Source organism: Vicugna pacos, chromosome 11 (genome assembly GCF_048564905.1).
Source record: "Vicugna pacos chromosome 11, VicPac4, whole genome shotgun sequence".
Classification (NCBI taxonomy): Eukaryota; Metazoa; Chordata; class Mammalia; order Artiodactyla; family Camelidae; genus Vicugna; species Vicugna pacos.
The window spans coordinates 80,481,948-80,498,669 of NC_132997.1; the positions used below are offsets into that span (position 1 = coordinate 80,481,948).

A 16,722-nucleotide genomic window follows, 5' to 3' on the forward strand; every position below is an offset into this window, starting at 1 on the left:
CCTCCCCTCCACTCAACAGCCCCCCATCCCCGACAAAGAGAGAGCACGATACTGGCTTCACATCAGCTATCTTATCCCAAATCTGTTCTTGATGAAGCTATTTGGGGGCTGTATTAGGGCCCCAATAAAACATTTTATGGGCAAGCCTGTTTCAGAGGAGGTTCAGCCTCAGCAGGAGTGCTGTATTAGGCTTTAGACCCACTCTTCCTAGAAACAGGCAGATAAAACTGCGTGTTACATTAATATCACAGAGCCTCCAGGACATAAAATGAGCCAACACCGGTTTGACAAACACTGAATTCAACATCAGCCAGTCTAGCAGAGGAGATAGCTTGCTGATAGGTGTCTTGTTCTTCCAAAGGTTGACACAGAGTATTCAGACACAGAGCATAGGACCTTACTTAGCAGAGCATGCTCGGAAAATGCGCTCAGGAGGACAGAGGAGACGTACCCCGCCGTGGAAGCCCCTGGGGCCGTCCTGACACTTAAAGCCACATCCTGACAAGCCCTCTGGCTGTTTATTGACTCTTATGGTCTGGTAGTCAGAAGCCTGGTTCCTTGTTCTTGAAGAAAAAAAAATGTGATCTTTGAAGAAATTATGTAGGTGGAGAGGAAGAGAAAGGCCTAACAATGTCAAGACTTATTTCAAATAAACTGAATAGAATTAATGAGCAAAGAAATTGGGAAAGTTAATTGCGCATCATAACAACTCAGCTGTTCTCTTTCGGCTTTTTTTTTTTTTAAAGAGAAGAAGCCTTTTAACACAAAGGCTGTGTGAGAAGTAACTAACGGATACCTATGAAGGTGGTCATGTCTCTTGGCTTAGACAGTTTATTCACCTTATATTGGACCCAGCAAAGTCCTCTAGCTGGAAAAGCTTCTAAATGCCACGTCCTCTGAAGGCAGCAGCTCCTGTGCAAGCTGAATGTATTTCCATTATAGTCTGTCTTATTCGCACATTCCAAAAGCAGCACCATTCCCTCCTGTGCAACAATAGAGCACTGATTTCCCAGGGCTGGGAAACTGACATGAACCCCCACAGAGAAAGATCTGCCCTGTCGGTGGGCATCTTATCTGGGAAATTGGGAGCTGAGTGACCTGAGATCCATTCCCGTCCATGGAGAGGTATGGAAACTTCACACAGTCTGAAGGACCAGCATAAGCCTTGCAGCCAGATAAACTTGGGTCCAGATTCCAGCTCCGCCATTGACTTGCTGTGTGTCGCAGTGTGCTAACTTCTCTGTCCCTCAAATCCTCACCCGACCAGAAAACAGAAAGCTGGTGCACACAGAGGAAGATAATTAATACTCAAAAAATGGTATGTTATTAATACTTTTACCCTGTATAATTACCCTGATAATACTATTAACAGTAATAAGAGTAATAGTAATAATTGTTATTGTAGATATTGAATAAGATCATGAATGTAAAGCACCCATCACGTGATTGATACACAAAATGTTAGTTTCTACTTCTCTGCAGATTACCCACACCCACTAATGAATTCTAGAGACATTACAAGTTTTCTTCCGTCTGTGACAGAAACAGGCTCAATATGACTCAAGGCTCTCTGGTACCATTTTGGGGGGCAGATTTCTCTCTCTCCTCCAGGGCAAGCTATCATCCAGAAGCAAGGAGAAATGGAAAAAATAAGAGGGTATGTCTGTTCAGACTTGGTTACGGCAGGAATGGGAGCAAGTCAGAAGAGACAGATGTGTTTAATGGCCAATGCATTTGTCCAAAGGAATCATTTTCACTGGCCAGGAGCCCAATTAAACCTGTAAAATGGAAATCCAGAAAATCAGATTAACGAGCCAGTCATTAGTGAGGAAAAGACCCAGCTAATTCTGTGTTTAGCATGACGGATGGGCCCAGAGCAAATAATTGGATGACATTCATCAAATGTAAAATAAAAGGTGTCACTGAAAGGGAAAGTGGTAATAATCTTCGGGATTTACAGTGCCAGCGGATTTGCTTGTAAGGAAGAGAAAAGTTCATCAAAATAGATTAATAGTCGCTAAACTTTATTCCTGCCTTGTGTGATTGCCAGAGAACCACACAAATAATAGCGGAGAGGCAGCAGCTGCGTTAGCCTGGCGTCATTCCAGCGCTGGGAGGACTCTGCTCCCACGGGGCAGTCTCGGGCTTCTATCTGGCCATCAGTTCCTGTGCCCAGCCAGGGACTGGGCAGGAATGGAGAGTTCTTCTCTGCAGCCACTGTCCAGTCACTCAACAGTGGAGGAAATCAAGGCTCTCTGGTTCAGCAGATGAATCACAATTTATTGTTCAGTTGGTCAGTAAGTATTGACCTCCTGCCCTATGCCTGACATTTTAGGGAAGTGCTCATTCCTAGTTAACTAGTCAAGCACAGACTGGGGTCTTACACTAGCTTTTACAATGAAAAGCTGTGTGATGTTGGGCAAGTTAATTGACCTCTCTCAGCCTCAGTTTCCTAACCTGTAGAGTATCTATCTATCTATCTATAGTTATATATATGTATATATAGTATATTTATACATTTATGTATATATATGTTTGGAAGTAAATGAAGCATGGTTTATAAACTGCTTACTGTATCATCTTCTATGTAATAACCTTTCATTGCGTATAATTATTATTACTCTCTGTTTTAACCTTACCTCTGTAAAAAGACATCATTTTTTTAAGATGCAGCATTAATGCTATAATAGATGTTCTAAGGATATGAAGAAACACAAAATATACATACACATCAATTACAGCAATGTAATTTTTTTTTCTTTAAAGATGTTGGAATCAAGGAAATGTATTGTATTTTTGTTACAATACAATTGTTGACTTGAGTAAGATGGACGGAGGATTTGGGAGGGGAGAACAGGCTTGGAGCCAAACTTTACTAAGTTCGCATTTGTCTCTCTTGGGCAAGTCACTCAGTGTCTTGTAGCCTCTGCGGGGTTGTCAGTGGGATTAAACTAGATAATTTATATAAGGGCTATGGGTAGTTCTAGAGCATGGTAGATGAAATGAATCGATGACAGATGACAGTTTTATCATTATTTTTATCACCATAGGTCCACTCATCTCCTGCCATGAGACCAGCATTACTCAGGAATCGGGAAGTGACAACCTTATAATAAGACATGGAGGGGTCATTATAGGTATATGCATACCACGAGAACAAATGTTGAAAGTGCTGTAGAAATGCAACTTACAGAATTCAGGAGTTGAGAGGAGGGAGAAGTTATAATGAATTGGTGGATCCAAAACCCTTCCATGAGCTCCTGGGTCTCAAACTGAGATTGAAAGCAGATTTCAACAGTACAGAGAGGGGCGCAGCCAGAGCAGGGGCAGAGCCGTGGGAACCAGCTTGATATCGCTGGGGGTACTGCGATGTCAGAGGCACTGGAAAACCTCTGGGCTCTCGGGCTTCATGCAGCTCTTTAATATTTTGAATGGTGTTTCTGAAGTGTAATTCCATCTTCATGATTTACTTAGGCACAGACTTTCAGGTTGTGTGGGTGAGCTTGTGAGAGAGAGAGAGACAGAGAGACAGAGAGACCGTGCTTGGGCAGGACCATATCAGCCATGGCCGGGCTGAGTTCCAGAGCCAGCGGGACTGATCACCCTCTCACGGGGACCACTCTGTTCTCCTCTGGCCCTCAGTAATTTGGAAACCCCAAGGGGCCCAGCGTTGCTCTGTGGTGCTGATAAGCGGCCTGTGTTGTCATCTTGTTCCCTATGGAGGTGCCTGGGTCTTCTGTGGAAGCTCTTCTGTTAATAGCTGCGCTCTGGCCAGCATCAGTGATGGGACTCACCTCCTCTGATGCTGGTCTAATTCTCTAAGGGGGAGGTTGGTGAGGTTCAGGATGTCCTGGAGAGAACTGATTCTTTAGCATATGGTAGGTGACCAGAGGATATATTCTGGGGCTTAAAAACTTTATCACTGGGTAAAGGCTTTTCTTTGCAGAGAGGGAGGTGATGAAAATGCTTTAGAACAATGTTAAGGGGCTGTGGTTGCACAGCATGGTGAATATGCCAAATACCACTGAACTGTGCACTTAGAAATGGTTACTTTTATGTTATATGAACTTGACCTCAATCAAAACAAATCTTTATCATTACTGTAAACACAGAAGTCAGGAAAGTAGCTGCATCTCAGAGGGAGGCAGGGGTCAGGGTGAGTGAGTGTTGGTTGGCATTCAAGTTCTATTTCTGTGCTGCTCCCAGTGTGGTCCCCAGATCTGCAGCATCAGCAGCATCTGGAAACTTATTAGAAAAGACAATTTTCGAACCTCACCCAGGCTGATTGAATCAGAGACTCTGTGGTGTGGGTGTGGGCCAGCAGTCTGAGTTTTAACAAGCTTTCCAGGCGATCCCAGTACATGCTGAGGTTTAAAAACTACCAGCTGAGTTCTTGAGTCTGCAGGTATGTTTATGTGGGTTGGTTTTGTAATGAAAAAGAAAACCAAATTAAACAAGTAAGTAGGATCATGCCAGGAGTAATGGTGACTATATTTAGAACCAAGTATTATATTTTAATCTGATTCTATGCAGGTGAGATGTATTCAGAAAAAGAAAAAGACTTCTCAGCCACTCATTGACCTTAATCTGTCAGCATCCCACCTCTAAGCCAATGCAGAACAATATAGATTCAAATATAGGTTTTATTTATTTATAAATAAATAAATAAATAAATAAATAAATAAATAATGTTTTGGTAAAAAAAAAAGATGTCTTATCAAAGGGGAAAAAAAGTCTTGAAATATAAGACAAGAATGATTCTAATTAAAAAATAAAGATGTAAGGATAGCAGTGACCATCAGGGAGAGAGCCAGTCTCTCCTCTTGGTTCGTAGCCTCCTTTGCACCAAGCTTTTTCAAGGGTTCCGCCTTCACGCTGACTCTCACATCTGTTCTACCTGGCAGCGTGTGGTGCCTGGTTTGTGGGCTTTCAATCTGTGCAGGGCAAGGAGGAGCCATGCAATATGACATCTCTCAGAGTGAGGAGCGATGGGTGGCTTTCAATAGAGATGTTATTCCCCGCCTGCTCCCAGCAACCACTGTGGATGGGCGCCAGGTTTGGACCAGAGTCAGGGGGCTGGCCCACCTCCAGCAATTGCTTGGTCCTTAGTGAGCATGGAGCGTGGGCCTCCCGTGACTGCCTTAGCACAGCAGCCTGGTTGCTATTGTCCTCCTGCTCTTTTCTCTGAAAAGGCTGTGTTGTCTTCTCTTGTGAATATTAATTTCCCCTGAGTTAGGCTAATTGGGCCAAGAGCAGCCATCTGCAGAGCTGTGCCACGTTGGCAGGACTTTTCCGCAAGCCCAGGCCAGAGGACCTTTTCTTGGAGTGGTTTCTGGGTTCCTCTACGAATCTGTCTTATCCCAAATGAAGGTTCAGATCATGACTCCCCCAGCCGTGAGACAGAGAATAGAATGGAGACTCAGACTTCGGGTCTCTGACTTTCAAATCCAGAGTTCTTTCTCTGACTTTTGATGCCTTTAATTAACTTGCACTTGGAAAAAAATGTCTGCCTAATGCATGGATTTGTAAATATGAAGGAAAAAATTGTGCTCAGATTAGAAGTGAAATTAATTTCGAAGTAAGGAGAGCTTTGAACAATAGTAATTATTCAGATCCAGAAAAAAATTTTCTTTGCCGATCGTATCATCATTGAAATGGATTAAAAACTTTTTAAAAAGACAGAATATACAGAATATATAAATCATGGATCCAGCCCACATCAATAACTTCTCTGTTTTCAGCTGAAAATATGTATTAGTATATATGTATGTAGTGTGTGTGTGTGTGTGTAGAACACAGTGACCAAATACAGAATCCCTGCTCTCACAGATCGTGCCAGCCATGCAGAAAGAGTGGTGGAATTGCTCACTTATTGTCCAAGAGCATCTCAGGGTGCCGTGGGGTTGGAGGCCTGAAGCCAACAAGGGATGTTCCGTAAAAGTTGTCACAAACCTATCGTGGCTGTTGACGGAGAGGCTCCCACTTTCCAACTTGTGCTGCGACCCGTAGCCCCATCTGACCTCTCTGTGTTTCCCCCGTGATCCAGGTTACAACTGGTGGAAGAGCCAGCTACTACGTGTCTTATCGGAGAGAAGCCTTTGCTCAGATAAAGCTGCCGAAGTACTCGCTGCCGAAGGTACGCGCCACCTGCTGCCCCGGGTCCTGCCAGACAGAGCAGCAGGGAGAGGCTGCCTTGTTGGGCGGCGGAAGGATTGATCCCTGCCTGGGAGACAGCTGGCATTCAGCGTGACTTAGCGCTGTGGGAGTGGTCTCTGCTGATCTCACGGAATCTGGGTTCTGTGCTCCCTTCTCAGCAGGGCGCACAGGCAAGGGCTTTGATTTCCTATGACTCAAACAAACGTCCTTCTTGGGTCATTTCCCAGGAGTGGTAGTGAAAGGAGCACTAGCTTTGGAACCTCTTTGAGGGCCCTCCCTTCGCAAGGGCCTTACTGACAAACAGGGCCCGGCTCAGAATGGCCCAAGCGTGTGTGTGTGTGTGTGTGTGTGTGTGTGTGTGTATATGTGTGTATATATGTATATGCATAAAGGTGCACAGGTGAGTCTCGTGGTTTCCTTGCTTCTCTCTACATTTTAATATAAATACACTGCCTATGGTTCCACTCCCTTCTGCCACTAGGAGTAATTAGAAAGGAATAATTTACTGTGATGTTAATATCAAATGATGGCATTTTAACTCCTCTGTTGGAAAGTCATAACTTGCTGTGTGGACCTCATCCCTGGTGAACAATAGCTTCTGGCAGGAGACGTATCTGTGAACCTCGGTGTGAACATGGGCAGGTACAACTGCATCACCTGGTGAGGCTGCAAAGAAGCAGAGTCTCAGGTTGGGCACGTATCAAATGCTGTCTTACAGGGACTTGGGTCCCCAAGCTGGTGCCAGGAAACACGTCATGAACGTTTAAATGGGTCTAGAGGTAGGAGGGGTTATGGGATAAGACGGTGGATAATTATCTACCTCCAGCTGCTTTTATTAATTTTGTTATTCATGTAGGCATGCATATATCCATTCATTCATTTGTTCCTTCTTTTATTCACCCATTGTTCCATTCTTAATTCCAAATAAGTTTTCAGTCTGCACCAGGCACTGAACTAAGCTCTGTGAAGAGAGTCCCTGCCTCCATGGAGCTTGTGTTCTAGTGGAGAATAGAGACACAGAGCCAGTGACTGTGGGTGTAGAGAGTGTTACAGGTGTGCAAGTTCAAGGGCCATGGGGACAGCATAGCTGGAGTTAACCAAATATAAGTGGTGAGGGCAAGCTTCCTACAGAAAGTGACGCTTCAGATGATCCAAGAAAGATACGGAGTTAACCCTGCAAACGTGCTGGAGAAGCTGATAGGGAACGCATGCCCAGGCCCTATTTTAAGAGAGTGTGGCTCATTTAATAAACTGAAAAACCATCTCGAGGGACTGGGTTACAGAGAGGTGGAGAGGCTGATGAGGTGGGCAGGGACCACAGTAAGCAGCCTCCAGGCCACGAGCATCATTTTCTCATTTTTCTCTACCCTCTCTGTGATTGGCTTTATAGGACCATTGTGTAGTGTTGTGGTTGCAGGATGTACCCACCAGATACTCTAAACCCAAGCAAGCAATGGGTATCCCTGCTTGGAGATGAGGAGGGGGAAGTTTATAATCATGTTCTTTCCAAAAGAGAATGACCCTTAAGCAGGAACCTGATGATTTCCATGTATGGGGCCCAAGAAGAGTTTGGGGAACTTTTCAAACCATATCCTCCATGGAGGGCCTATTCTGTCTCTGTCTGTATGTGTGTGTGTATAGATATATATACATTTTTTTTAACCTTCTCAGGAAAACAGTTTGCTCCCCTGGGCAGCATGGCTGCAGGTGGGGACAAATGAAGCCTGGCATGGACCACAAGCCTAGAACACTCCATTAATGTTTAGCAGCCCCGTGGCAATTTACTCTGGTGGAGGACCATCCGTGCATCCCCTTTTATGGAACTTCATCCAGAACAGCTTCTCATTAATATGAAGGCTGCTGTGAAAATAGCTGGATGGTTATCGATCCCCTTTATTAGCCGGCATTGGCCCAGATTTTCATAGCCTCGGCCGAGGAGGTGAGGGCAGAGCGGGTAGAGGGAGATCAGTTCTTTCCGTTGTTTAAAAATGGAAATGGCTTTTAAGCAAGTTGTTTCTGGTCCATGTGGTGTTGCAGCTGCTGCTGGGCATCTTGTTTAAAAACAAAAACACAGAAAAGTTCCCCATCACCATTATCGTCACACCTATATTCCTGTCTGTTCAGAAGACACTCTCCTGGGGCACGCTATGTGGCTTTGTAGTGTTCTGCAGGGGAGGAAATGAGAGGCATTATTCGTGGCAGGAACCTTGTGCTGAGTCCCCCCATAGCCCCATAGCATCAGATTGGCACTCTCAGACCAATGGCCATGAAAAGTGTGCACCAGCGGAGGGCGTGGAGGAGATGACAGGAACTACAGTAGCCTCAGGAGAAAGGGCTTTCACTCCAGCTCTGCCACCTACTTATCTATGAACTCAGGTCTTCTCATCTGTGAAATGGGCACCATAATACCACTGGACAAAGTTATGAGGATGTCAGGAATCGCTCATTGTTGGTTAAGTGTGAAGTGCTGGGCAGTTCTAAGCAGTGATCCCAGGGAAACACTGCAATACTCCTAACCTGCCCAGCAAGTTCCCTGTGGGGTCACAGCCCAGTATGACCTTGGTCTCGGGGCTGCCTGCCTCACTGTACCACTCTGAGTCTGAGAGCCCTCCTCTGGTCTCTTAAATTCTGAGTTTCTTCTTCTTTTTTTTTTAAATTGAAATATAGTCAGTCACAGTGTGTCAATTTCTGGTATATAGCATAATGTTTCAATCATACACCTACATACATATATTCATTTTCATATTCTTTTTCATTATGGGTTGAAAAAATTAGATTTTCTTATTTGTTTGTTTCTATATGGAACTCAGTTTGGCAGTGAATATGTTGAACTTTACTTGAGCCCTGAGCTCCTGGAAAACAGCATCGTTTAAGATGTCCCCCACCCTTTTGTGTTCGTGGACGTGACTTACCGCAGAGAACCCCCCACTTCCCGCATGTGCCCTAATGAGGTTCACATGTCCCCTGCGTTTACCTCTGATAAGACCAGATTCCTGTTCTTTGTCTCATCAGTGATGAGCTGAACTGTTGGTCTCCAACCAATCTGGACAAAACACCTGCTAATTCGACTTGACCTCATTTCAGTCTGGCTTTTCTTCTTCTGAAAATCACCTGACCCTAAGGAAAACCATTTGCTGTTTAACCACTCACTCCGCTTCCCACACTTCCTTCTAGCCTTGCTTTACTTCCCCCTACACAGGCAATTCTTGCCTGTCTTCACTCTGAGCTGCTTGCAGGTATCATGGTCAGCCTGTTCTCCTGACTGCAATAGTCTTTTCAGATAAAGTCTCCCCTTACCTAAGCCTGGGTTTGTCTTTCACAGTAGAATATGGCTATTCCCATTCCGAATAATAAAAGAGAGGATCGGAAAATAATTTTTAGAAACTGTATTGTAATGATGATGGTAATGATACTAACCTTTTCCTTCAATCCTTAGGAAAATTTTCCTTAACTTTTGCATTTCCCCAAATGCTAATTTATCCTTCTTTGCTGTGTCACAGCCACACTTCTTAGAGTTATCTGTAATTCTAACCTCTTCTCCCACTTTATAGTCACACTTTAACCTACTGCTAATTGTCCTCAGCTCTCTCACATCCATCTCTCCACTATTCCACTAAAAATCTTCTAACCATTATTACAAGTGACCATCTACCTGTCAAATCCAATAAACATCTCTACATCTTTATTTGTGTATTTATGTATTTTACCTCTCTGAAGCATTTGACACTGTTGGGGAAAAATCCATACTTGATACTTGTCCCTTTGTCAGTGTTTTTTTAATTTTATTTTACTTTCTGGATTCCCTTTCTTGCTATCCTTAAAATATTGATGTTCCTAAGCTCTCCTTGGATTCTTCATGGTTCCTGAGTGACTTCATCCCTTCTCTTCATGCTGATGACTCTTACAGCCCCAGTCCCAGCTCATATCTCTCCTTTAAACTCTGGACTATATATTTAACTGCCTATTGAAAGTACATTCCCTTAATGGTCCCATTTAACAACCAAGCTCAGAGTCTTTACCTTTTGTCCTTATGTCTCCTCCTTCTGCCATCTTTGCTTACTTACTCCATTTATTTACTCAATAAGATTTTGTTGGATGTCTACCATATGCTGGATACCCCAATAAGTACTAGAAATAGAGTGATAAATAAGAGAGATGTAGTTTCTGTGCTCTGGGAGCTTATAGTCTAACAAGAGAGACAGGCATCACATAAATAATTATAGAAGCTATCATTAATTTTGATCATAGTGAGTACTAAAAAGAAAAAGCGAAACATTTTGGAATTCAGATATCTGAGGTAATAGGCCTTCTCTCTTACCCCTTGTAAATTCTACCTCCTTAATATCTCACCAGTTCATTTCATAGGGTTCTCATAGAGAAGCTACTTCCTTGGTTCAGACCCTTGAGTGTTACTACCTAGATGGTTGCAGTGACCTTTTAAGCCTTCTCCTTGCCTCTGGCATTGCCTTACTCACCCTGTTCTTCGCAATGCTTCCACATTGGGTGTTATCATGTAATGAACCTGACCTTCTCCAACCTAAATCTATACATTAACCAACTCTAATCATCTCTTTCTCCTGTTTAAAATCTTGTGACAGCATTGTACTTCCTTCTGGGTAAAACTTTGGTGTGCCCTACAGAACCCCTGGTGATGTGGTCACTCTTTATTCTCACCCCCCTCAGAGGAAGTCTGATTTCATGTTATTTCAAGTTCCATACATTGCCTTGAATGCTCCACCCTCTCTCTCACCCATAAGCCTTTAGAGTCCTTTCACCATTTTCAGTATGTCTATTGTTGCACATAGTCAAGTTCACAGAAGGCCACATGAATTTGTGATGTCTCCACCACCAGGTGAGTATCTTCTTGAAGTCAGGTTCTCTATTTTGTTCCTTTCCGTATTTCTACATGGTGTTTGGCACACGGCAAATGCTTAATAGCATAGGCGTTTCTGTAATAGTGAAGTTACATCAGGCCCAGATTACAAGAAAATGTTTCAATAACAGGGAACCATTTTTACCATTGTTCACCTAGGAAATCAGAGGTTTAGGTTTTCAGAAAGTAACTATCATTCTCCCTAATAACTAAATTGGGAGGGCGTAGGGGGAGTGTTACTTATAATTATCTTAATAAGGAAATGACACATGCTTTGCAGTTAGATGAAGGTAGCAAGACAAAAGCAACAAGCTTTATTATCATTCAGATTCCTATTGGATCAATTTTAACGAATAATGCTTTTCTTTTTTCTTGAAGATTTAAAATTTTGATTATTTGTTGACCTCGATTCACCTCTAAGACCTCTAAGAAAGGACATATAGTTCAGAGTTTTGTGAAAAGTGATTCCCCAGATTGCGTGCCCCAGAATCGTCTAGAGGGTTTGCTCATATGGTAGAATCCAAAGCTCCACATCAGACATACTGACTCAGAATCTCAGACAGTGGGACCCGTGAGTCTGCATGCTGCTAGGATCTCCAGGTCTTCTTTATGCACACTGAATTATACCCCCACTTATATGGAGTTTAACTTCTTGATTCAGATAGTCTTGGGCTCAAATCTTAGTGATTTAACTTAACAGCTAAGTGATTTTGGCACATTATGGATTTCTCAAGCAGACATCCTATAACTCTGTATACTAGAGAGTAGTGTCTCACCCCAGAGCTGAGTACCTGTTCACCAGGTAACATAGTCCCAGTGCAGGTCTAAAGTAAGAAGCGCTCGCAGAAAATCTGGCTGCCTCTAATCCTGACCATGCCCCAGTGTTTAAGTTGTTTTTTTCCATTTCTTTTACATTAGTTTAGTCTAAAATAGCTTAGCTCATTCATTTTTATGACCAAAACATCTGGGAAAAGCCAGGCATTTCTATTGCATTTTTAACAGGGTAAGTGAATTTAATCCGTATTTCCTGCAGCTGCTATTTCCCCTCCTACTGGGCTCTTGGGCTTTCATTCCACACCAACACAACAGGATTTCATCACATGGTTTTTAAGAGGAAGCCTCATTTCCATTTTCAAGCACCTCAGCAGGAACCTGTAATTCTACAAGGTGTGTAAGCACAAATGAGTGAGTGAGGTCTTAGTCAAGGTCACTTAGAAAGTCCAAGGCTAGGGAGCTGACAGAGAATCTCCAGGAAGAAGATCCAGTAATTACTTTCTCAGCTGTCGAAATCAAATGTGTTTGCTCCTTTATTTAAAACAAAACAAAAAAACTTGGAGGAGCTCTCCATGGTCCTGACATCATAGACATGGCAGCACACTTTTTGTTGCTGTTGTTGAAACCATTTCTGGGAAAGGTTGGTCACATAAGGTAAAGGCTAGACCCACTCTGGTTATTTACTACTGTCAACTACAATTGTCTGTGTCCCTGTTACCAGTGCTTTCCCCACCACAGTGACAAGGCTGCCTCTCTTTTTGATTTCCTGGGATGATACTGCTCTTTGGCATATAGAGCCGTATAGTTATGCATTTTAAAAATTACTCCTATTTTGTCCAATGTTTATCTAGGTCAACATTTCCTCCTGAAAGTGTAAGTTCCCTAGGTAAGGATTTGAGTTTGTGATAATCTCTGTCCAGTGCCTTGCCACATATGCAAACTAGCTTTTATAAATTGTTTTGAATTGTGAACTGTTAGATTTGATTTTAGAAATGATCTGGTCCAGGACTAGAAACTAAAGTGACTTCAGGGACCAGGATGTTAACATTAATATGGAAGGGCAGATCGCAGGAACCTTTGGGTATGTAGGGCTAAGACTACAATAAGTCCTGACTCCACCTAAAATACTACATTTTCAGATTTTTGATAAAAGGCTATGGTCAAACCAAACAGTTGTGATTCATATTCATTTCATGGGTGGTTCATTTGCAACTTCTGATCTTGAAGTTCTACATCCACATAGTTAGAAGCTAACTATTAGATTAGAGTTATACTACAGAGGTTCAAAACATGGTTTAACTACTTACTAGTTTATGTAGTCCAAAGCAAGTTGGTAAACCTCTGCATGCCTCAGTTTACTCCTCAGTAAAATGGGACTAATCATACTACCTCCATTATAGAATTATTTGGATTTTTAAAATTATAATAATGCATTTAGATGACTTAGAGTATTTTCCAAATGTTAGCTACTTTTACTGGTAGCCCAAACTCTTCACTCTTTTGGTGAGAAAATGGAAGCTCAGGGAAACTGACACATTCAATATCATACAGCTGACTTATAGAAAAGCTTATATTATGCCCCAGGACACAAAATTCCAGGTTGGATATCCTTTCCTCTAGGTCTGTGGCTTTCAAATACTATTTTATTAGCAGCAGAACCCCCTTGCCTTTTATTCTTAAAATATTACACTGAACTCCAGGATAAAACAGATCTGAGTGGTGCTGCTCTATTTGAAACAGGATTGGAAGCCTGGAACCCCATCCATTGCCAATGCTTCCATGCCATCCTTCTTGCAATCCTTGTGGCTCTGAAGATTCCAAAGAAAGGTGTTAAAATCACTACACTAAAAAGTTTGAAATCATAAATGAAGGTCTAATGAAGGGGTAGGCCCTGTCTTTTTTGCATGTGTGAGTTTCCTCTTGCAAGGCTGTATGTCTCTGTTAGCACTAACACCAACTTTTCTGATATAAAAATAAAAAATGAAAATGGATGGATTCCCTCGAAGCCATGGAAAATGATACTCACCAAAGCCCCTTACACCCATCTCACTGTCACTTAGCAAAGAACAGAAATCATGAAGCTTATAATTTATAGCCTTGGTTAGACGTGGAATTGTTTAACACTGCCTATAACTCAAGCTTTTCCTCAACCATTTCATAAGTCATGGTAATTACTCTGGGTCCCAGTGGGCAGGGAGATATGGAGATCTGCTGCTTTACAAGCCTTCCATCTTCTTACAGGACATGCACATCATTAGTACCAATGAGAACCAAGTGTTTGCAGCAGTCCAGGAGTGGAACCAGAACGACACGTACAACCTCTACATCTCAGACACCCGTGGGATCTACTTCACCCTGGCCATGGAGAACATTAAGAGCAGCCGAGGTCTGATGGGAAACATCATCATCGAATTGTATGAGGTATGTAGCCAGGATTTTCCCACATCTGCATCTGCCTCTCTTTCTCATGCATTTGAATGGTATTAACACAAGTGTTGGAGTCAGATAGTCTGAGTTCAGATCCCAGCTGTACACTTAGCCATTGTGTGACTTTGGGCAAGGAACTTAACTTCTCTGTGCCTCAATTCCCTCACCTATAAAATGGGTGTGTGTGTATATATATATATATATATATATATATATATAGTGTGTGTATGTGTGTGTATATATATATATATATATATATATATATATATATATCTGATGAAATTATTGTGAGAGTGAGAGATGTTTGTAAAGCGTCTAGTGCTGTGATTGACTCAATAAGCCTTCAATGAATGGTAGCTAAAGTCAACGTTCTTATATGTTTGAGCATGATTACAAGCCAGAGTGAAGGTACTTGACATCAGTGGTCTTTTGAGTACTTAAAATGCTTCTTTTTGGGAGGTCTAGGTGAGGGAATAGTACTATTTCTATGCCTCAAATCATTTGGAAAATCATGTTTTATGAACAAACTTTATAGGAAGGAGAGGGGTGGGAGTGAGGGTTTCCCTAACATGCTGCCAGATGCCAACACCTGTGTATGGAGAAGACCTGGCTTTGACTTACACTGAGTTTTTCTTTTTTTCTTTTTCTTTCAATATAATCACCTTTATTGAGTTTTCACTTATATTGAAATTTTGTTTTAATGTGACCACCAGTTAAAGAATAATTTGTCTAACAAGTGATTCCATTTGGGAACTAGATTTTTTTAAAAACCCTAATTATTTCAGTGCCCCTAAGTATATAGTGCTTGTTTATACCTCTAGTAACAGTATGTGACCTTTGTCAGTCTTGACCTCAGCAAAAGAACTGAACTGACCACTTCAACCTGATGGATTGAGTTGAGCAGAGAAGGTGTGTCTCATTGTCCAACATTCACTGTGTCAGATCCACACAGGCTGTGCTGGCTGAGGTCATTCATTTATTGCAGGACAAGCTGTCTGTTGTGGGTGGTACCCTCAGATGGCTCGGGTGAGCTACTCCCTTGTGAGTTTTCCTCTTTGAGAAGTGGGAGTGGCTTTCAGAACAGAGGGATCGGTGCATGGGCTCTGCTTTCCCGTGGTCTCTTCTGAGCTGTGCCTGTCAAGGTTCCAGCATCCCTGCCCTGGTATCTAAGTTGGCTGCTCAGTTACTAAGAGTGATGGAAACATATACGATTCCAGTTACTTTATTAGGCAGAAGCAGGATTACACAAAGGCATGGAGTGAATGGAAGTACCTTAAAAAGAAGGAGAGAAGTGACTGTCATTGGTCATAAAACAAAATCAGTAGAAATACCCTGTTTTCTCAGATATAGTAGACATGCGCTGAAATAATTCCCTTAGCAACAAGATCCCAACTTGGGAAACGGCCCAGATTTCTTCCTAAAGTTGTAAAGACGGGCACAGATGACTAAGGGGTCTAAATGGCTTTGGGAAGCTTACATTTTCATGCCTCTAATCACAGTAGGAGGCAGAAATATACCTTTGTTACTGGGCAGTAAATCACATCTGTGAGAAGGTTTGGATAAATGTTCCCAGGACTGAGGCCATTCCTGTTGGCACAAGTAAGCCTGCAGAGGTAAGAGGATTATGCATGCTCCTGTGGTCTGAGCCCAATAGGAGGGGCCGGCCATTGCTGCAGATGACCTTTCAGTTGAGAAATTCCTGTTTCTATGACTGTTGATGTGGTGGATGAGTTTGCCACTGTGCTATTCTTTTCCTTAAAAAGGGTGCCTGAAACTCCTTGGTCATTTAAAACAGTGAGACTCTGATCTGAAGTGGAGCATGAATCAAAATGAAGAATGTGCCAAAATACATGTAATTTTTTTTTCATCGTGCTAAAGTCAGTCTTGTTGGGGGAAAAAAATGCTTGGTGTCATTGCATCTACAGAGAAGCAAGTTGTACCAGGCAAAGCAACGTCTTTAAAACCAATTCTGCTAAGCTTGTTCTCCGTTCATTTTTATGAGGGTTGATTGTGCCCCTGCATTGTGTTCAAGCCCATGAGAAAAGCTGGAGAGATTAGGGTTCTTACCCTCAAGGAGCTTACAATCTAGTTTATTGGGCTTTGAAGGGAGGTGAATAAACCAAGTTCCTCTTTTACTCGCCCAAGATTGAATCCAATTGAGACCGAAACAAAGGGTGAGACAAAAGGAGATCAAATGTCAGCTTTATTGCTTTTAAAAGCACATAGGAGGAAGTGGTCTTGCTAATACTGCTCCCCAGAATTGGATGCATCCATCCAGTCACAGGCAGAAATAGTAAATCAAAAGTTCTCACATGGAAGCCTGTTTCTGTAACACCACGGCACTGAGTACAGAGGATGTGATCTTTGCAGGCAGATCCTCAAAATAGTTGAGTTAAGGATGCACTGTACGTACCCAGTTCTTTTTCTCAATGTTACCAATCTGATTATCTGTACTTTTGCCTTGGGGAGGAGGAAGTGGACAAGTGGAAGGC

The 16,722-nt window shown here is 42.5% G+C and overlaps 1 protein-coding gene across 1 annotated transcript in view; it reads left to right on the plus strand.

Moving 5' to 3' along the window:
* Positions 1–16,722, plus strand: part of SORCS3 (sortilin related VPS10 domain containing receptor 3) — a 560,208-nt gene that overhangs the window by 444,689 nt on the left and 98,797 nt on the right. The window contains exons 8-9 of the mRNA XM_006216335.4: positions 6,047–6,136; positions 14,045–14,224. Coding sequence (XP_006216397.1) covers positions 6,047–6,136; positions 14,045–14,224 — 270 coding nt within the window. The remainder of the gene's footprint in view (positions 1–6,046; positions 6,137–14,044; positions 14,225–16,722) is intronic.